General features: G+C 34.0%; 1 protein-coding gene across 8 annotated transcripts in view; it reads right to left on the bottom strand.

The window, feature by feature from the left end:
* ECT2 (epithelial cell transforming 2) overlaps window positions 1-21804 on the bottom strand; it is a 62639-nt gene that overhangs the window by 12017 nt on the left and 28818 nt on the right. For all 8 annotated transcript variants that reach the window (XM_077880360.1, XM_077880353.1, XM_077880357.1 and 5 more), the window contains 7 exons: window positions 20353-20463; window positions 19608-19704; window positions 17041-17122; window positions 8897-8975; window positions 8430-8549; window positions 4965-5103; window positions 2875-3029 (listed from right to left, as the gene is read on the bottom strand). In XM_077880360.1, the coding sequence (XP_077736486.1) occupies window positions 2875-3029; window positions 4965-5103; window positions 8430-8549; window positions 8897-8975; window positions 17041-17122; window positions 19608-19704; window positions 20353-20463 (783 nt within the window). The remainder of the gene's footprint in view (window positions 1-2874; window positions 3030-4964; window positions 5104-8429; window positions 8550-8896; window positions 8976-17040; window positions 17123-19607; window positions 19705-20352; window positions 20464-21804) is intronic.

Genomic DNA, 21804 nt, shown 5'->3' with positions numbered 1-21804 from the left:
TATCTAGCATCATAGAGCCTCCCTGAGCTTGTGCCTCAGTGATTTCCTCAAGCTCTATAAGCATATTTATAGCTTACCGCTACTGCCTTGACCAAATTAAAGTAGTACCAATAACAGATATTTATATCAAGAACTTATTATGTATGGCTAATAACCAGCAGAATTGTAAATACAAATCATATTAACTCCATTATAAATATCATCGGCTCAGAAACACAAACTCTTCTCATATACGTTCTACTTTCAGTCTATTTATGTAGTTAGTTCTTAAAACTTGTAACCAGAATTTCTAAGAATGAATATTGCTGCTCAAAAGTAGCCAGTAGTGATTTGACCAAGATAAAAAATTTTGATTTTTAAAAGAAACAAAGAATTAGTAGTAAAAGAACTGAACTATAGCACTGGGCATTTAATTATCAAGTTACTGGGGATCCCTGGGTGGCTCAGTGGTTTAGCACCTGCCTGTGGCCCAGGGTGTGATCCTGGGGTTCCAGGATCAAGTCCCACATCAGGCTCCCTGCATGGAGTCTGCTTCTCTCTCTGCCTGTGTCTCTGCCTCTCTCTCTCGGTGTCTCTCATGAATAGATAAATAAAATCTTAAAAAATAGTAATTATCAAGTTGCTTCCTCTAAACTATTCAAAAGTGGGGAGAGTGAAGGAGTAACACTGCTTAAATCCACTTGTCAATAAATTATACTTTTGATATTAAAAATTAGAAATCTGCAGTGGCTTCAGAAAGCTACCAACTGACCTCAGGCAGTATATGAACCTTAAGAGTATGAACCATGCACTTATAGGTTACATGTTGGCAAGAGACCAAACATACCCTAAGTATTCTGAGAGATAAAATTCAACAGATTAAAACTCTAATCTTTAAATTCTAAATTAACAGAATATGGGACATCATATCCCTGGGGAGAAAAGCTATGCAAGAGTTTAACCAAGAATCAGCTAATACCTGGATTCTAATGTGAGCTTTATGCTCTTGGCCTTAATTTCACATGTAAAATAATGAGATTAGATTGGGTTTTATTTCAGCTTAAAAATTCTTAAGTCATTTAAATATGGGTATGAAGAATGAGAGTACAGAATAAAACAGCTGTATTTTTTACTCTTTATTAAGTAAGCTCCAATTATTCAGAGAACCCAAAATGTGTAATAGAAGGAAAAAACTACTGATTCAAAGAATCAAGAAATTTTTATCTTTCACATTGTGTGTGTGCATGTGTGTGTTTAGAAATACTTTATCTTCAACATGGCAGTTGTTATCAAATGGTAAGAGATCAACTCCGGACTTTTTAAAATTTACTATGTGTAGTATTTTAAATGCAGGAAAGAGGTCAACTCAAGTCAGTGAGACTATCTCAATTTACAAAATATTTCTTAGTTAATGAAATTTCACAACTTGAATTTTGTGGTTTCAGTATAAATCAGGACATAGTTAAATGTTTGCTGCCATCTTGTGGCTAACTTATATGAAATCTTTCCATTAGCTGTTTATATTTTAGTTCTAGAATTATTAGCCATTCTGTGGCTAGTAATCAACAGATTGTATTTTAAGGAAATTTTCCCATTAACAGCACTTCACTATTATGGTTATAAATTTGGAAAGGACTGCATAAACCATCTAGTCTGATGCCATGATCAATGTACGAGTAATTTCTACAACAGGCAGTCGCTATACTGCAAAGATCTCTTATATATGCATACCTTGAACTATGAAAAAAAAAACTCCTCCTAACAATGAGCCCTTTTGTAAGCTTTATAACTGTCTCCATCATTTTTCTAGCCAGCACTGCCATAGGCCCTATGCTTCTGTGAATCTTTTTATGCAACAATCCTTTATTTATAACATATTGCTGGCCCATAGTAATTAAAAAAAAAAAAATCCTGCTAGATGAGTTGTCCTATAAATGAAAATTAGGATAAATCAGTCAAATTTATTCCTTGGTTTTCCCTGTCATTTCACCTTTTGAAAAAAGAAATTGAAATTTTCTGCTTAAAAAAAAGGTCTGTTAAATGTTCTCAACATTTAGGTAGGAGGTTTTAATCAATTATTACCTACTCTATAAACCACTATAATTATACCTCAATAGCCTTCAAGGTTAGACTTAGCTATGATAAAATAAACATTTTACTCCAACAGGAATGTGCAAGGCAATCTTCATTACAGTACTAGTGTAATGAAAAGGGTCATTTATCAATACATTCTCCTCTATGTCATTTGTACAAAGATGAAAGAGTCTATACCTGTTTATCACATGTCTCTCCCATGTATAATGAAGAAATAAAATTATCTGTTAAGGGATCTAGAGTTCATCCAAGATGTACTACAGGCTATCTGATTCCTATGAGTGATTTAACTTCAGTAATTTGATTTTCTCATGTATCTGCACTTTAAGCTGAATAAGATAATTATATATTCATAATGGTATTTGATTTTCAGAAGTTGGACTGAGAAAACTGGTTGGCAATTTGCCTGACAGAAAAAACAACTTGCTACAACTCATCTATTGCTTTCAACAAGATAAAAGAACAACAGAACAAGATGCCCTCTATTTTACAAATAGCCAGGTCAAAGAGCACCAACAAAAATCACAGCGTACATTAGAACAAGTCCCAAAAGCTTCACGAAGTCAAAAAGGCAAAGGAGTTAGTTATTAGGCTTCGAAGGGCCTACCTGTAAGTGAGGGACTCGTGTATTTTTTAAAAATCTTTTCCAAAACAACTTTTTAAACCAGTTTTCCTCAATACACATAAAACTAAAACTCTCCTACATCCATAATTGCGAAGTCATTAGAAATGTACAGGGTTAGTCTGAACGCATTGCAATCAAGTTAAAACTTTCATTACAATAGTCATTTAAGAACTTACAGCGTCTGCTTTACAAATAGTATTGGCTACATGTCGACATAACATCTTTAGCCAGTTTTCTTTTGGAAGTTCCTCTGAGGTCATCTGGAAACTGAGCAGCACATTTGCCCGCTCTGTTGGTGGCCTCACAAGCAAGGCAAAAGCATTATGGCAATCTAGGGTTTCAGAATAATTACAAACATTAAGTGTTACTCCCTGGAAAATGACAGATGTATGCAAGTTTAGTTTCCTCAGAGCAATAAAATTCCAATACAGTGATCTCTTTTCCACCCTTCCTCATCCCTCAACTTTTAACTGGACAAAGAATATCACCATATTACATTGAAATACTGGATAGAATTATAATACTGAATTTTTTTAATAGATTTATTTTTTATTGGTGTTCAATTTGTCAACATACAGAATAACACCCAGTGCTCATCCCGTCAAGTGCCCCCCTCAGTGCCCGCCACCCGCTCACCCCCACCCCCCTCAGTGCTCTCCTCCCCTTCCACCACCCCTAGTTCGTTTCCCAGAGTTAGGAGTCTCTCGTGTACTGTCTCCCTTTCTGATATTTCCCACTTATTTTTCTCCTTTTCCCCTTTATTCCCTTTCACTATTTTTTATATTCCCCAAATGAATGAGACCATATGTTTGTCCTTCTCCGATTGACTTATTTCACTCAGCATAATACCCTCCAGTTCCATCCACGTCGAAGCAAATGGTGGGTATTTGTCATTTCTAATGGCTGAGAAATATTCCATTGTAATACTAAGTTTTACGTGAGAAACCAACAATGATAATTTACTGACGCTATATACTACATGTAATATTTTCTATGAAATTTAATATTTTCTATGATAGTTTTTTGAATTAATTATATCATTTCTTAGAATTCCAGAATTTAAGTTCTAAATTAAAATGGCATTACAAGACTAATTTAAATTAAAGAAATAAAGTGTCCAAATATCAAAACTGTTAAACAATGTTTTTGGACCAAAATGCTAAAACAGAACCTATTTTAAACAATAATTATAATCTATAATTCAAATCTAAAAATATGGAGATGACTTAAATAAATACACTATTATAACCCTTAACAGATCCAGAATCTGACAACCTAATAAAGACAGCAACATAAGCTGCTGCTCAAGTTTCTTTTCTAATAAACTCAAAGTCTTCCATCATGAGAGGACAGGATCAGTAATGGAACCAGCTTACACTGTAAAAATGTATGTCTAAAATCTAAAAGTATGGCCATGTATACACACCCCTAGATGATACTTTTTTTGGTAGGTATAAAATTTTGGTAATTTCAGGCCTTCAGAGAACCTTCCCTAACACTATCAAAGTTGAGTAAAAACCTCCTTAATAAACATCTGACCCATGTTAATTCTACCATAGTTACTTTGTGTACATTTATTCATGTACTTCTTTCCAGGTCATATCCTAAACATATTCCTAGCAATGAAGCCATTGACAACAAGGAAAGAATAAGATGCAGAGCACATGTGATAGACCGGTGATTTCTTTTTGATTCTGAAGTAATAAAGGTAAGTTTTGTTGTGGAAGAGGCTAGGTTAGGGCACTATCTTGACCTTTAACCATTTAAAAGCTCTTTGATCCTTAGGGATGAAGAAATCCCACAGGTTGAGATAGCATTTTCATTTGAGAAAATAAGATACCAAGTAAGTTCCTAGAGAAGAGCTGGGATGGAAATATAAGAAATATTACTTTACCAAAACTAACCAACTATATTTAAAGATAATTTATCAGTTTAGAGATATCTGGGTGGCTCAGTTGGTTAAGCGTCCCACTCTTGATTTAAGCTCAGGTCATGCTCTCAGGGTCATGAATGAGACTGAGTTCTGCGTCAGGCTCCACGCTCAGTGGAAAGTCTACTTGAGATTCTTGCCTTCTCCCTCTGCCCCTCCCCCATTCACACATGCGCTCACTCGCTCTCTCCCTCTCCCTAATAAATAAATTTTTAAAATTAAAAAGATAATTTACCAGTTTAAAATAAAAACAAAAATAAAAACATGAGAATGAATCAAACCTAAAATGAATATAAACTATTTTCACTTAGCTAACAATTTATCCAGTGAGCATACCTTCCGTTTCTCTTATGTCCAGCACCTTCTTAATTTGAGAAAGAGGCATTAGATGAACATGCTTAAGAGAAGCTGGGGGTCGGGTGTGGCCAGGAGGACTCCTAAAAGTGCCAATAACCTTATGTCGTTTTCTTGCTATCTGATTACCAAAAAAAAAAAAATTCATATGGAAACAATTAAAGGCCAAATACTTAAAAATGATATTAATCATATAAACCTACATGCAATTCATCTATTTGTCATTCTAGAATTACTATGATAAGCAGAGTTACCATGTGACAAATTCATACATCCATGTAATTGTGTAGCAGAAATGCTCATATATTTAAGAGCTTAAAAATCAGGAAAACAGACCAAAGGAAAAGATCTATGCAAAAGGTCCCAGAAGTATGAAAGAACTTAGAAACATCTGAAAAGGAATAGCACTGAAGGACAGAGGAATCTTCGACAAAAAGCCTTGAGTTCAGGAATGTTGGTCTGGGATCTCAGTATTGGGTTCAAAAGATAATGGATTTATTTATTTTTTTTTTTTTAATTTTTATTTATTTATGATAGTCACACACAGAGAGAGAGAGAGGCAGAGACACAGGCAGAGGGAGAAGCAGGCTCCATGCACCGGGAGCCTGACGTGGGATTCGATCCTGGGTCTCCAGGATCGCGCCCTGGGCCAAAGGCAGGCGCCAAACCGCTGCGCCACCCAGGGATCCCAAGATAATGGATTTAAGAGCAGAGTTCTCAATGAACTCAGACCCTGTACAAGACAATGAGGACAATAAAGTAAGTAACACAGAAATGGCTCTAGTTCTCGTATTTACATACCATTGAGAAAGAAGCAGGGGAAGTAACAAACTAACTGAACAATACATTAAGCAAATGATACAAATTAAAAACTCAAGCTTTTACAGTGTTAAGATGTAATTTTACCTAAACTGGGAACTCCTGTAAGAGGAAGAGATAGGTAAAGTAAGTCTGGGGAAGACAGGAGCAAAATCACAAAGGACCTTGTGATTCATAATGTACTGAATTCTGCAAATTTTATAAGGTCTTTAAACTTATTATTTTCATTTCCATGAAAGCCTACTGTATTGTTTTGCCATTTTAAAAGAACATCTTTTTCTGAGGTTATAATCATCAATTAAAGACATTAACACAAAATGATTTAGGATAAGTTACTTAATGAATTTGAGACTGGTCAGCATCATGAATGTGACAAAGTTTAGCTAAAAATGCACTACCCTATGTTGGCTAATCAGAAATGATCAAATGGGGATCCCTGGGTGGCTCAGCGGTTCAGCGCCTGCCTTTGGCCCAGGGCGTGATCCTGGAGTCCCAGGATCAAGTCCCGCGTCGGGCTCTCTGCATGGAGCCTGCTTCTCCCTCTGCCTGCCTGCCTGTCTATCATGAATTAATAAATAAAATCTTAAAAAAAAAAAGAAATGATCAAATGGCAGTCAATCATATTCACACTGAAGCAGAAATATGATACAGATCTGCTACATATCAAATATTAAAAGTTAGTTTACATTAATACAGGAAAAATAAGCAAAAGACTTTCTTTAAATAATTTCCACTATAAATTTAAATATACTTTTAAATCAATTTGGCTAAGCAAATAATTTTAAAGTTCATTTTTAAAAAGAAAAAACAATGACAAGTGCCAATACTGATGACATAAATGCTAGCACATCAAGATACAAACTCAAAACACAGTTAAAATATAAAAAGGAAAATATGTCTGTGAATCCTCAATTAGTTTAGCTTCAGTAAAACATCAACGGTCAAATTTAAGAGAAGTCAATATAGATTTTATCCATTTTAAATGTTTCTAACTTTTACCATATTCTTCATTCCAAATTTGCTAAGGTTTTTAAAAAAAAGCTGAAGAATAAAAGTTTAGAATTATAAATCTAAAAGTTCAAATTGAATGTTAAATATAGAACTGTTTTAGTCAATATGATTCTAACATAGGCAGCTAAAATAAACTAGAATAAAAAGTTAGTGGATTTAAGGTAAAGGAGATGAAGAACCAGGGTATCACATAATGGACTCAGAAGCTACAGACAATAACCAATGGCAGGAATTAAAGTGGTAGGTAGGTCAACGAGCAAGTTATAGAAAACTTCATGGAATTTAAAAAAAGATATATGATCAAAAATTTAAAGTAAGCCACAACTCTCTCAGGATTAAGAAGATAAAACCCAGAATGGATTAGCAGGAAGTATAGACAATGGAGCCAGCTGACCTGGGCACTTCAATAGGGAAAACCTTAAAAAGGCTTTAAGAGAAGCAAATAAATAGAAGTACTGAGCAACTATGTACAGTGAAACCCCACTGGAAATTGACTTCACCTTGCCCCTGTTCTCCAAAGCAAAGCAGGCTGACGTTCTCTTTATGGGGTGACAAAGTAGTTCAGAATTATCTGCCTCATGATTTTTTATGACTTTTTCACTTCAGGGTATGGTCAATTATGTGTAGTATTTTCACTGTCTTTTGTGTTTTGTGACATTATTGACCAATAAAAATATCATTTTTTATTAACCCCACTACAACAAAACTGCATTTAACACAAGTCAAGCTTTGGTGAGATTTTATTATACCTGTAACTGCACATGGTGGTTTCTCTAAAATTCTCTTGTATTTTATACTTTAAATAATAATGTAACCAAGAGTGCAGCACGTCAAAAGAAGTAAAAAACGATAAAAGGAAGAGGTACAGATTTTAAAGAAAAAGGAAACCCATCAAATCACTTCAATGAAAGCAACAGCAAGTAACAGAAATGTCAAAGGAGTCTTTTGGTTAATATATTTGTTTTATCAAAATACACAGTTTTCTTTTCTGAGATGAAGGAAAATACACATCTTTGTATCTCCCATTTGACTGCTTAGTTGTTTAAAAATACACTATTAAGAAAAGGGTTGGAAAAGCACACGAAGGTGATTCCATTTGCCCACAGAATTGATATGGAGGAAATGTTTTAATAGATGAGAATTTTAGAATTATAATCATTGCACCCCTCTGATATATTAACTACTCATTCACCCTAAACCTGCTGTTTTAACGAAAAATCGGGGAATTGTAATTCATAGTAAATAATCAAGTTATTCTAATCTTCAACAAAATGCTTGAAAAATCTATTTCAATTTCAAATTATTTTGTAGGTCCTGAACAAACATACACAGAAACAATAAACTCCTAAAATTTCTGACCAAAGCATTTATTAGCATGGAAATAAACTACATTTTCATTATGACTTGGCTTTTAAGTCATGAAAATTTATCATACTTTTTTAGTATTAGGCCTTCTCTTTAAAAGCATTTTATTAATAGTATTAAACAAGTGGTCTCAAAAAGTGATTAAATTAACTTTAACTTGTGTATTATACCTCAATCAAGGCTTGGCTTTAAATGTTCAGGCAAGTCACACAAATCAGCAGTGTTATTATACTATATTAAGTACAAATTTACCTCCAGGCAGTCATTGAAGAGAAAGAGAGTTACTTGTTCTCCTCTGTCACAGGGATGTTCACCTAGAGAAATTGTTTCAACTCGTTGGACTAAACTTCGGTGAGAAGACAAAAGATTAGCCTGTATAGATTTAAAATATTATAAAAGTAATCACTTGTTAGTAATCTTTTTAAAGTTATAATTTAAAAGAAAATGGTGCCAGGGCACCTGGGTGGCTCAATTGGTAAAGTATCTGGCTCTTGATTTTGGCTCAGGTCATTATCTCAGGGATCAGTCCCCATTTGGGCTCTGTGTTCAATGTGGAAGCTGCTTGAGATTCTTTCTCTCTCTCTCTTCCCCTCCCTCCCAACCTCTAGAATAAATTTTAAAAAAAGAAAAGAAAAAGGTGCTAAGCTTCTGTTCATATTAAAGCTATAGAACCTAATAAGAAGAAAATAAATTGACAATCATCAAAAATGAATACTTACTGGGCATCCATCTACTTCATAAACAACATCAAAAATTTGCTTTTGGGCTTCTGTTTTTCTCTTATCCTCATTAATATGGCTGAAAGATTAAAAAGTTTAGTTTTAAAACTTCAACTTTTAAAACAATAAAATATGAAAACTGCATACAAAGATATCTTATGTCACTAAAAGAGATCTTGGCAAGTGGACTATCTTAATTCTGACAACTGAATCAGTTAAAATACTTCCTAAAATCCTAAAATCAGTTAAAATACTTCCTAAAAGTAGCCTACTATATTAAAAAGTTTCACAGGGATGCCTGGGAAAGAAGCAGGGAGCCTGCTTCTTCCTCTGCCTGTGTCTCTGCCTCTCTCTGTCTCTCTCGTGAATAAAGAAAATCTTAAAAAAAAATAAAGTTTCACAGAATCCTTCAGAAAATTATGTTTTACTAATTTCTTTCCATATTATTATTTTTTTTTTTACTATACTCGCTATATACTTCCTAAAATATGTTTAAACCTTTACAAACTTCAGGTTAACAGAAGTTCTAAATATAAGTTCATTTAAGCTTTTATGAAGGTCATTCCCAAGTCACATGCTAATCATTTCATTGAAACAAAAACTAAGACTACTGCTTCCATACCAGATGAAATAGGAAGGAAAGGATACACATTCTTCCTGAAACCAATGAAAAACCATTAAAATCTAAAGAAACAAGTCTGGGGTGCCTGGGATGCTCAGTTGGTTAAGCATCTGACTCTTGATTTTGGCTCAGGTAATGATCTCAGGGTCCTTCGATCAAGCCTGGCTCTACTCTGTGCTGGTTATGGAGTCTGCTTGGGATTCTCCCTCCCTCTCCCTGTGCCCCAGCCACCTCCTCCCCACCATGAGTAGGGTGCTCTCTCTCTCTTTTAAAAAAAGAAAAAGAGGGATCCCTGGGTGACGCAGCGGTTTGGCGCCTGCCTTTGGCCCAGGGCGCGATCCTGGAGACCCGGGATCGAATCCCACATCGGGCTCCCAGTGCATGGAGCCTGCTTCTCCCTCTGCCTATGTCTCTGCCTCTCTCTCTCTCTCTGTGACTATCATAAATAAATAAAAAAAAAAAAATTAAAAAAAAAAAAAAGAAAAGAAAAAGAGAGCGAGAGAAACAAACAAACTTAGTTGTCAAGACACTGGGAAGTCAATTTATGAGACAGGAGACAAATAAGGCAAGCCCAACTTTATGCTGTCTATAAGAGACACACACTTTAGATTCAAAGACCTAAATAGGCTGAAAGTTAAATGACAGAAATACTCTACCAAACAACAGAAAAATACACCTTCTTCTCAAGTGTATGTGGGCCATTTTCCAGGTTAAGCCATAAAACAGACCTCAAAAATTCTGAAAGGACTGAAATATTACAAAATATCTTCTCCCACAACAATGGAGTAAAATTAGAAATAACAAAAGGAAACTTTGGAAAATCACAAGTATGTGGGAATTAAACAAAACACTCCGAAATAACCAATGTGCCAAATAGAAATCAAAAGGAAATTAGAAAATATTTTGAGAAAAAACAAAAACATAACATATAAAATTTATGGTATACAACTAAAGCAGTACCGTATACATTTATAGCTATAAATGCATTTAATAAAAAATATCTTAAATCAATTACCTAAACATGTTAGGTAATTGATTTAAGACACCAAGGGAAAAAAAAAAAAAAGTAAATCTAAACCAAGCAGAAAGAAAGAAATCATAGAGTAGAAATTATTAAAATAGAGAATATAAAAACTAACAGAAAAATCAACAAAATTAACGGGTTCTTTGAAAAGATTAACAATATTGATAATCCGTTAGCTAGACTGGCCAAGGAAAAAAAAAGGCAAAAATTACTAAAATCAGGAATAAATAAATGATGGGACATCGCTACCAACCTTACAGAAATAAAAAGGATTATGAGAACAATGGACAATTGCATGCCAACAAATTAGCTTAGGCATAATGGACAAATTCCTACAAAGACACAAACTATAGAAACTGATTCAAGAAATAAAAAGTCTGAATAGATCCATAACAGTAAATTCAATTAGCAATTTTAAAGCCCAAATGGCTTCGCTGATGAATTCTACCAAACACCTAGGAACTAGTACCAATTTTTCCCAAGTTCTTTCAAAAAACAGAAGAGAAAGAAATACTTTCCAATGTAATCTAAACTAGAAGATGACATCACCAGAAAATTTTTTATCAATGTCCTTTATGAATATAGACACCAAAACCCTCAACAAAATACTAGCAAAACAAATCCAGGAACACATAAAAAGGATTATGCACCATTAACCAAGTAAGATCTTATCCCAGGTATATAAGCTTGAGTAAACAAGCAAAAATCAATAAATGTAATATACCACACCAATAGAATAAAGGACAAATACTACATGATCACTTAAATGGACTCAAAAAAAGCATTTGACAAAATCCAATGCCCTTTCATGGTAAAGAACACTCAACAAACTAGAAATAAATAAGGACTTTCTCAAACTAATAAAGGGAATCTATAAAAGTCCCAAAGCTACAATCATACTCAACAGTGAACTGAATGCTTCCCCGCTAAAATCACTAACAGGACAAGAACAAGATGGTCACTCTCACCACTTCCGTTTAACACTGTAGTGGAGCTTCTGACCAGGGCAATTAGTCAAGAAAATGAAATAAAAGGCATCCAGACTGGAAAGGGAAAAAAAGAACTATCTTTATTTGCAGATGACATGATCTTATTCACAGAAAATCTTAAGGAATCCACTAAAAAATTATTAGAACTAAAACACATTCATCAAGGTTGCAGAGTAGAGGATCAATATATAAAACTCTATTGCCTTTCTATACATTATACAATCTGAAAATAAAATTAAGAAAGCAATTCCATTTACTAAAACATCAAAAGGAATAAAGTTCTTAGGAATAAATTTCACATAAGTATGACATTTCTAGAATGAAAACTCTAAAACATTGTTGAAAGAAAAACAAAATCTCTATCAAATTCCCCACTGTTCACGTTTCCTCACCCCTTCCCACCCTCAGAAACTGACAAGCCAATTCTAAAAGCCAAATGCAAATTCAAGGAATCCACAATGGTCAAAACAATCTTGAAAAGGATAAAGTTGGAAGATTATTTCCCCATTTTAAAACTTAATACACAAAGCACAGTAATCAAGACTGTGTGGTACTAGCATAATCATAGATGTATGGATCAAGAAATAGAATTAAGAGTCCAGAAATAAGTCCTCACATCTTTTGCAAAGATGCAAAAGCAATTCAGTAGAGAAACAATGGTCTTTTCAACAAATAAATACTAGACAGATTTCCACATAAAACAATGAACATCAATGCATACCTTGGCCCTTACACAAAAATTAACTTAAAGTGGATCATAGACTTAGCTGATTTTTACCTAATGATTAAAACCACAAGAACTTCTCAAACAGGAAAAAAAAAAAGTACCTTTGTGACTTTGGGTTAGACCAAAATTTTTTTTGATAAAATAACCACCCATAAAAATAACTGATAAATTCGGACTTCACAAAAATCTAGAAATCCTGTTTTTTCTGTTAAGAGAAAAAAACAAGCTACAGAGTATAAGAAAATATTTGCAAATCACCTATCAGACAAGGAACCACTGAAACTCAAATATACCATTGGTAGCAAGGTGAAATAGTACAACTACTTTAGAAACAGTTTGGCAAAAAAAAACAAAAAAAAAAACAGTTTGGCAATTTTTTAAAAGCTATACATACACCTACTATATGACCTAGCTATTCTTACCACTAGGTATGGAAAGCATATATTCATACAAAGACTTGTTCACAGAAAATAATAATAGGAAAAAGCACTACTGATAAAAGCAACAGTAAGGACTAATCTCAAAATAATCATGCTGTGTGAAAGAAGACTGATAAAAGACAATATACTGTCTACTTCTATTTAAATAAAATCCTAGGGATGCCTGGGTGGCTCAGTGGTTTGGCACCTGCCTTTTGCCCAGGGTGTGATCCTACACTCAGGCGGAGACCGGGATCAAGTCCCACGTCAGGCTCCCTGCATGGAGCCTGCTTCTCTATGTCTGCTCCTCTCTCTGTATCTCTCATTAGTAAATAAAATCTTTAAAAAACCAAAAAAAAATCCTAGAAGATGCAAAGTAAACTGATAAAAACAGCAGTGTTGCCCTGGGATGGCAGATTGGGAGAGAGGCAGGAAAAGAGATTACCAAAAGGCATGAGTAAACTTTTGGAAGCAAAATGTTCCTTATCTTGATGGCAGTTAGTGATGGTGGTTTCAGGAGTATGTGTGTGTATAGAGATATCTATATCTATATATATATATGCCAAAATTATTCAAACTATATTTGAAGCACCTATAGTTTAAAAAAAAAAAAACAGAAACCATAAAACACATATATACTAAAGCTACTAGAGCATAGATCTATAACAAATTAATCTGTATACACTACACATGTATAACTAACATTGTAAGAATCTCTTTTTAGGGGGTTTTGGTTTGCTTAAATGGCAAAGACTAGTTAAATTGGCACTATCTCTGTATTTCCTTTACCTAAAAAATTATAGTTGTTTTAACCAACTGTAATAAGCATTTAAAACCTAGGCTAAATATTAAAAAATCTCAAGAACTCAGATGTGGTCAAACTCTATTAGGTTTATAAATCAGCATCACAATTCAACATTGAAATAGGAGCTCCTACAACTCAACATTTATTGAAGACCTATTATGAGCACAGCATTGAGGATAAGGATATATTAGATTCTTAAATTCCCACAAAGCTTCAATAATGTTGAAAAAGAAAGAAATATTTAATCACCTATCTTATCAGCATGGCTCATTATCTCTATAGCAGCCAATTGATACTATTCTAAGGGAAACAACAGGTCAAATGACTATTCCCCATTTGGGTTACTCTATCTTTGTTTACAATACATATTATACATAAATAACAAATACTAAAAGCTACCATCAAAATAACACTGGCAAAGTACTCTAACACCAAATAGGTAAATTGAACAAGTAATAATCTTTCAAATTTATAAAAATACAAAAAAAATAAAATAAATGTTCAAAAATTCCATGTAAAAGTGAAGCTGTCAGAAAAAAATGTGCAATTAAGTGCGATTGTCAACACAGAAGAGAATTTTTCTTCTACTTTGTATTTCAGAAGTCTTCTTAGGAAGTTGGATTTTATAGGTGACCTACATTCTGCAGTCACCCCAGTCTGACTTGTCAATACAGAATAAAAGTGTTATTCTAAAAAAAAAAATAATAATCTTTCAGCTTTCTCTTCTGTAAAAATAAGTTGATGCTGACCATCTACTTCATAGTTTGTTGAAAGGTTCAAATTAAATTATGTGCAGAGTATGTTAAACCTTGAAGTGTTGAAAAAAACTATTATTATTATCCTTGGTCCCAAAATAACAAAGCAAAAGCATAAAGGCTAGCTGACTGGCATATAAAATACAAACATAAGCAAAATACAAAATATACGTAGCCCTTTCAGCAGCAACGGAGGCTGGTATTCGCTAACTTGAGCGTAATTCTACTTCCAGACCTTCTCTCTAGAGCTAGCAAAGGCTCTAAGAGCTCCTTTTCAAGTACTTTAAGAAACTCTGTTTCATATAGAAGCACATCAGGGAATCTCAGAAGTCATTTAACTAAATCTATTAAACATGGTGAGGACATAAATTCCGAAGAGTTGAAGTGCCCTCATGCTCTATAAGGCAAAACAATTAATACAACAGCCTTTATTTCTGATTATAATAATCAAGAAAGAAAATTTTTTAAAAGATTTATTTATTTATTTACTCACGATAGACACAGAGAGAGAGAGAGAGAGGGGCAGAGACACAGGAGGAGGGAGAAGCAGGCTCCACGCCGGGAGCCCGACGCGGGACTCGATCCTGGGACTCCAGGATCATGCCCTGGGCCAAAGGCAGACGCCAAACCACTAAGCCACCCAGGGATCCCCAAGAAAGATCATTTTTAAGTTTATTTACCTATTTATTTTAAATAATCTCTACACTCAACATGGGGCATACCCCCTAAGAAGATATGGTGTGTATGTATATGTATATGTAGATTATATATATACATATGTGTGTGTGTGTGTATACACACACACACACACACACACGCACAATGGACTATTACTCAGCCATCAGAAAAAAAATCTGGCCACTTGCAACAACATGCACAGAACTACAGGGTATCATGCTAAGTAAAATAAGTCAATCAGAAAAAAAGGAAAATTACATAATTCACTCATATTTGGAATTTAAGAAACAAAACAGAGGGGCAGCCCTGGTGGTCCAGCGGTTTAGTGCCACCTTCAGCCCAGGGCGTGATCTTGAAGATCCAGGATCGAGTCCCAAGTTGGGCTCCCTGCGTGGAGCCTGCTTTTCCCTCTGCCTGTGTCTCTGCCTCTCTCTCTGTTTCTCATGAATAAATAAGTAAAATCGAAAGAAAGAAAGAAAGAAAGAAAGAAAGAAAGAAAGAAAGAAAGAAAGAAAGAAAGAAAGAAAGAAAGAAAGAAAGAAAGAAAGAAAGAAAGAAAGAAAGAAAGAAAGAAAGAGAGAAAGAGAGAAAGAAAGAGAGAAAGAAAGAGAGAAAGAAAGAGAGAAAGAAAGAAAGAAGAAAAGAAAGAAAAGAAAAGAAAAGAAAAGAAAAGAGAAGAGAAGAGAAGAGAAGAGAAGAGAAGAGAAAAGAAAAGAAAAGAAAAGAAAAGAAAAGAAAAGAAAAGAAAAGAAAAGAAAAGAAAGAAGAAAGAAAGAGAGAGGAACATAGGGAAGGGAAGAAAAAAACTAGACGAAATCAGAGAGGAAGACATATCATAACAGATTCTTAAAAATAAACAAACTGAAAACAAACAAAAATAAATAAACTGAGGGTTGTTAAAGGGGTTGGGGGTGTGGGGACAGGGTAACTGAGTGATGGGCATTAAGAAGGGCATGCAAAGTAATGAGCACTGGGTGTTATATAAGACTGATGAATCACTGAACAACTCTACCTCCGAAACTAATAATATACTATATGTTAATTAATTGAACTTAAATTAAAAAAAGAAAGAGCATCTCTGATTAGAGCTATGTCTCCAAGTTAGACCTACAGTAATTAGCCTAAATTTAACAATCAAGCATCCAAATCAATTCCACAGAGTTTATACTTTTAGTACATCTACAACCAACCCTATCAATTTATATTCCATTAAATTCAAGGTAAGAAGTAAGAAGTTAAAAGTAAAAGTCAAAAGAAGTATTATAAAGTATTATGAATCTTTTCTTTTTATTTCACCACAGTCAACTTCCTGAGTTACATTTGGGTAGTTTAAACGAAGACAAGAATATGCTATGACTTGAAAGTATATGAAGAAAATGTCCAGAAGTACATTCATAACATTATCAAATTTCTTTTTTTTTATTAAAGATTTTATTTATTCATGAGAGACAGAGAGAGAGAGAGAGAGAGAGAGAGGCAGAGACACAGGCAGAGGGAGAAGCAGGCTCCATGCAGCGAGCCTGACGTGGGACTCGATCCTGGGTCTCCAGGATCACGCCCTGGGCTGAAGGTGGTACTAAACCGCTGAGTCGGATCCCTGGGTGGCGCAGCGGTTTGGCGCCTGCCTTTGGCCCAGGGCGCGATCCTGGAGACCCGGGATCGAATCCCACATCAGGCTCCCGGTGCATGGAGCCTGCTTCTCCCTCTGCCTGTGTCTCTGCCTCTCTCTCTCTCTCTCTCTGTGACTATCATAAATAAATAAATAAATAAATAAATAAATAAATAAATAAATAAATAAATAAATAAATAAATAAAATTAAAAAAAAAATAAAAAAAAAAATAAACCGCTGAGCCACCTGGGCTGCCCCCCACATTATCAAATTTCTAAATCATTGTTACTTTCTATGCAGAATAGTTTAATACCTTCAGAAATAAATGTTTTCTATTAATCAATGTATTCTTACAATACTTCTCTCTCATCATTTTCTACACTATTAGAAAAATAATTTAGACATCACTTTATAAAAACTTGCTATTGATATTTTTCTCTCCATTCATGATTCTAATTGTTCTACAATTCCATTTTAATCTCAGAAACAATAAGAAATTGAAATAATGCACTTACGTCATTACTTCCTTTAGTGATCCAATAGCTTTTTCTAGAGTGCTTTTGTCAGGATTTTCTTCAGCTGTATGCTTCCTAAGATCTGTTATGATAAAATGTTATGAGTTTTTTTATGAGGAAAAATCCAAAAAAAATAAAATAAAATAAAGAAACCCACCACCCTGCTTTGTAAAGTTAAATCATACTGCTTTGTCCATATATTTTCCTTAGAATTTAAAAAAGGACTAGAAAAATAGTAAAAAAAAAAAAAAAAAAAAAAATAGTTTTTTTATCTAAGACTTCAAAATGCCCTCCATCTTGGGGCACCTGGGTGTCTCAGTTAAGTGCTTCATTTGGTTCAGGTCATGATCTCAGGGTCCTAGGATACAGCCCCACGTCAGTGAGCTCAGTGGGGACCCATCTGCTTGTCCCTCTCCTTTGGCCCCTCCCCCTACTATGCACACATGCTCTCTCTCTCTCTCTCTCTCTCTCTCAAATAAATATTTAAAAAAAAAATACTGTCCATTTTGATATAGGCTGGTTAATTTTTAAAGATATTATCTAAGCTTTACTTCAAAAAAGGTTTTATGCAATGTTCCCTTAGGAACTCTCTTCTTACACATTTGTTCACAGATTTTTTTCTTCCACATTTTTTATTGGCTAAATTTCCAGAATATGTACAGATTTTCTTACACTGCTGTATCAATTCCCTATTAGTAAAGTTTGGGAACACCTAGGCTCCTCAAACTCTCTCCATAGTGCTGAGAAGTCATTATATGTTATATTTCATGTTGGAGCCCATGGCTCTATCACAGAGAGCATTCAGTAACCTTGAAAGCAGGTTTTGTTTAACTTAGAGGCTCATGACATGCTCATGTTTTGATTCTTATCTAGGTTAAGTTCCCTATGCCATGTCCCATCTGATGGTTCCCTAGTACCATACCCACACAATCTTTTAAGTTGGAATGATAGGAGAAAGGCTTAGAAACTATTTGATGGATTTCTACATGTACATAATGAAAAATAATGAAGATAAGCAAATAATCCAAAAAAAAAAAAAAAAAAAAACCCATACAGCTTTGTAAAGTTAAATCACACTGCTTTGTCCATATATTTTCCTTAGAATTTAAAAAAGCAGGACAGCTTTTAAAGATGGGGGAAATCATCTTATAAACTATTCTAAACTAGATTTAAAAACCTTTAAAAGAAAATGATCAATTTTTTTAAATTACTACTATAATTCATATACTACCCAAAATATTGTTTTAAGGATTTTATTTATTTGAGAGAGTGAAAAAGAGAGAGCATGAGAGAGAGATCACAAGCAGGTAGGTGGGTAGAGGGAGAAGTCTCGTCACTAAGCAGGGAGCCTGATCTGGGACTCAATCCCAGGACCCTGGGTTCTTGACCTGAGCCAAAGGCAGGTGCTTAACCAACTGAGCCACCCAGGCACTGTACCTAAAATATTTTAAAAAGGAAATGATTAAACAGTCACAAAATTAGCCTCCTTATCTGCTATCCATACTAATGTGCTTAATTCGGTTTATAATTTAGTTTTCATACTTAATTTAAAAAATATAAAAACTGACCGTGTCCTAAAAATATTCAATACTTTAGTGAGCTAAATGTAAAGGCATATATATAAGCTTTTCTTTTGCTATAAGCAAAATTTATTCATAAAAATTAACTCTGGGGCAGCCCGGGTGGCTCAGCGGTTTAGTGCCGCCGCCTTCAGCCCAGGGCGTGATCCTAGAGTCCCGCATGATCCTGCTTCCCTCTGCCTATGTCTCTGCCTCTCTCTCCCTCCCTCTCTCTCTCTCTCTGACTCTCAAGAATAAATAAAATCTTTTTTTAAAAAAAAGCCTTCCTTACCTTTTCTTTAAAAAAAAAAAAAAAAAAAAAGTTAACTCTGTAGGGATGCCTGGGGGCTCAGAGGTTGAGCATCTGCCTTTGGTTCAGGTTATGATCCCAGGGTCCTGAAATCAAATCCTACATCAGGCTCCCTGCAGAGAGCTTGATTCTCCCTCTGCCTATGTCTCTGCCTCTCTGTCTCTCATGAATAAATAAGTAAAATCTTGAAAAAAAATTTAACTTTGTAAAAAAAAAATTTTGACTCTGTTTAAGTTCTAGATTAAATGGATGCAGGCTTCAAGAGTGTTCTGTACAATCTAAGAAAAAGGTTAAGCATTAGACTAAGTATACAGAACTTAAGGTTCAGAGAAGAACTAAATAATTTGAGACATGAATTATCTCTTGCTTGTGATTTTATGCGTGAATTTTACTTACATAGATGTAAACTGATTCTGAATTAGTGACACGCCATGAAATATAAGAGAGTTTTGTTTCTGTAGAGAAACAAAAACTAAAATAATAGTCAATGTAATTGATACGGTAACAAATAAGGCATTGTAGGAGACTGAATTACCTGTGATTTTAAGATTATCCATAAAGATATTTTCTATATAAGACATAAACATTAATGCTGAAATCTAAGAAAATTATAAAATGAAAAGAATTTCAAAATTGTTAGAGCAAAACAGTTTCTTAAAAAACATCCAAAATAGTCTGAAAACAGATCAGACAAGTACCATTTAAAAGTAATGCAACACTGGGTAACCTCTGTACTGGTCGAATGAGAAGTTCAACAAGGCTTTGCCGTCCACATTCTGGTTTAGCTTGGTTTATCTGAAAGGAATTTCACAATAAAAAAAAGGTTTTCTGCAAAAATTAAACACCTTGCATTTATTAGATTACACCTCATCACTAGTGCCCTGAAAAGAACTAATAGAAGAGATGGGGTGGCAGTGATTCTCTAGATTACTGTGGTTGAATAATCTTCCAGGGCCTGAAATGAACTCTTGGCTACTCAAAGATTAACATCTTAAACACAAAGTGAGTTTCTCTGCACATTTCTATAAATTCTATCCTAAATTTCACTTGAGTTTACACCATTCACAAAAAAAAACAAAAAACAAAAACAAAAACACCGGTTTTTGAAGTATTAATTATGCGGATACTATTGAGTAAACAAAATAAAGCACTTAGAGGCAAAAGCAAATCACATTGAAAAATGTCTGAGAACTAAACCATGCATAACTTAAAAAAAATATAAGTACCTACAGACAATATTCTCACTACTCAGCTCCCCCATGGCCTCTGCTAGCTATCTAAATCTTCTGAAGCCTAATATCACTGCCACTCTCAGGTCTTCCTAAAGTTAAAAGATTAAACACTCAGGTGTTCTTACATGGTTAATTTTTACTAAAAGTATGATTTAAATGCACTCCTTCAGAAATTATTCTCAGAGTTTTATTTTCAAGAAATGTAAGTTACCTTCAGAAAAGCATGAAATCTTGGTTTCTGTTTTTCACATTTAATAATCGTTTCCTTGCTCATTTCAAAGAAGTTTACAAAGGGAGGGTACGTTTTTACCAAATCTTTTGACTAGGAAGAAGGAAAAAAAACACATTAATTTGTTATATATGTTACCCTTAGATAATGAAATTTAAAGACAAATAATAGTCAAAATCTGATTCATTGGATGCAAAATAAAAATTTAAAATAAATTTCTTCTCAAGTTAAATATACAAATTTTATGAATTACTCATTAATGAGTTAACTGCTAACCAAAATGCATCAACTGGTACACATAGCCTAAAACTTGAAAAGCAAATGAAGACTAAAAAACCAAAGTATACTAATGCTTATTGTATTGACATAAACATGACCAAGTTTAAAAATTTCTATTAAGTTCAGAATATAATTAGTATCCAAGAACATGCTATTTATTGATGAATCCAAGCCACCATTTAATAGATCAAATAATATTACCCAAAAAAGCAACAAAAAAAGGGAAAAACATCTTGGCTAATTGAGAAGACTAACAGATATCAAAAAGATATCTGGCCTAATAGTCAAAATATGCAAAGAGCCCAGATGTCCATGGACAGATGAATGGATTAAGAGGTGGTAATATATATACAATGGAATATTACTCAGCTATCAAAAAAATGAAATCTTGCCATTTGCAATGATGTGGATGGAACTAAAGGGTATTATGCTAAGCAAAATAAGTCGGTCAAGGAAAGACATCATATGATTTCACTCATGTGAAATTTAAGAAACAAAACAGATGAACATAGAAGAAAGGAAGAAAAAATAAAATGAAATGAAATCAGAGAGGGAGACAAACCATAAGACATTCCTAACTCTAGGAAACACACTGAGGTTTGCTGGAGGGGAGGTATGTGGGGGGATGGGGTGGGTAATTGGGTGATGAGCATTAAGAAGGGCACTTGAAGTAATGAGCATTGGATGTTGTATATACAAATGATGAATCACTAAATTCTATCTCTGAAACTTAAAAAAAAAAAAAAAGGAATGTGATAATTATTTCTTCTTTGGAATTCTCAACCAACCAGAAAAAACATGTAAGACTATATGGTGAGGGACAGAAGTTAAAAGGAGGCTTCAGAAAAGTTTATTTGGCAGAACTCAAGACATCGAAAACAATAAATTAGATTCAGAGACTAAAAGACACTTATAAACCCTATTCGCTGCACCTCTTTCAAAATTAATTTATTTGATAAAGTTAAGCTATGTAGTTCCTACCCTAGTAAAGAAATAGCACTTCGTTAGAAGCTTTTACGCAGAGGAGACACAGTAACGGCAAAAATGATACCAACTATAAAGAAAAAAATGAAAACTACAGAAAATTTTAAAAAAATCATTAATCTGCAACCATTAATGAAGGGCAAATAACCTGATACATAATAAAATGATTAT

This window comes from Canis aureus, chromosome 31 (genome assembly GCF_053574225.1).
Source record: "Canis aureus isolate CA01 chromosome 31, VMU_Caureus_v.1.0, whole genome shotgun sequence".
Taxonomy (NCBI): Eukaryota; Metazoa; Chordata; class Mammalia; order Carnivora; family Canidae; genus Canis; species Canis aureus.
The sequence above is the reverse complement of the archived record's forward strand: the minus strand, read 5'-3'. Positions and strand labels throughout refer to the sequence as shown.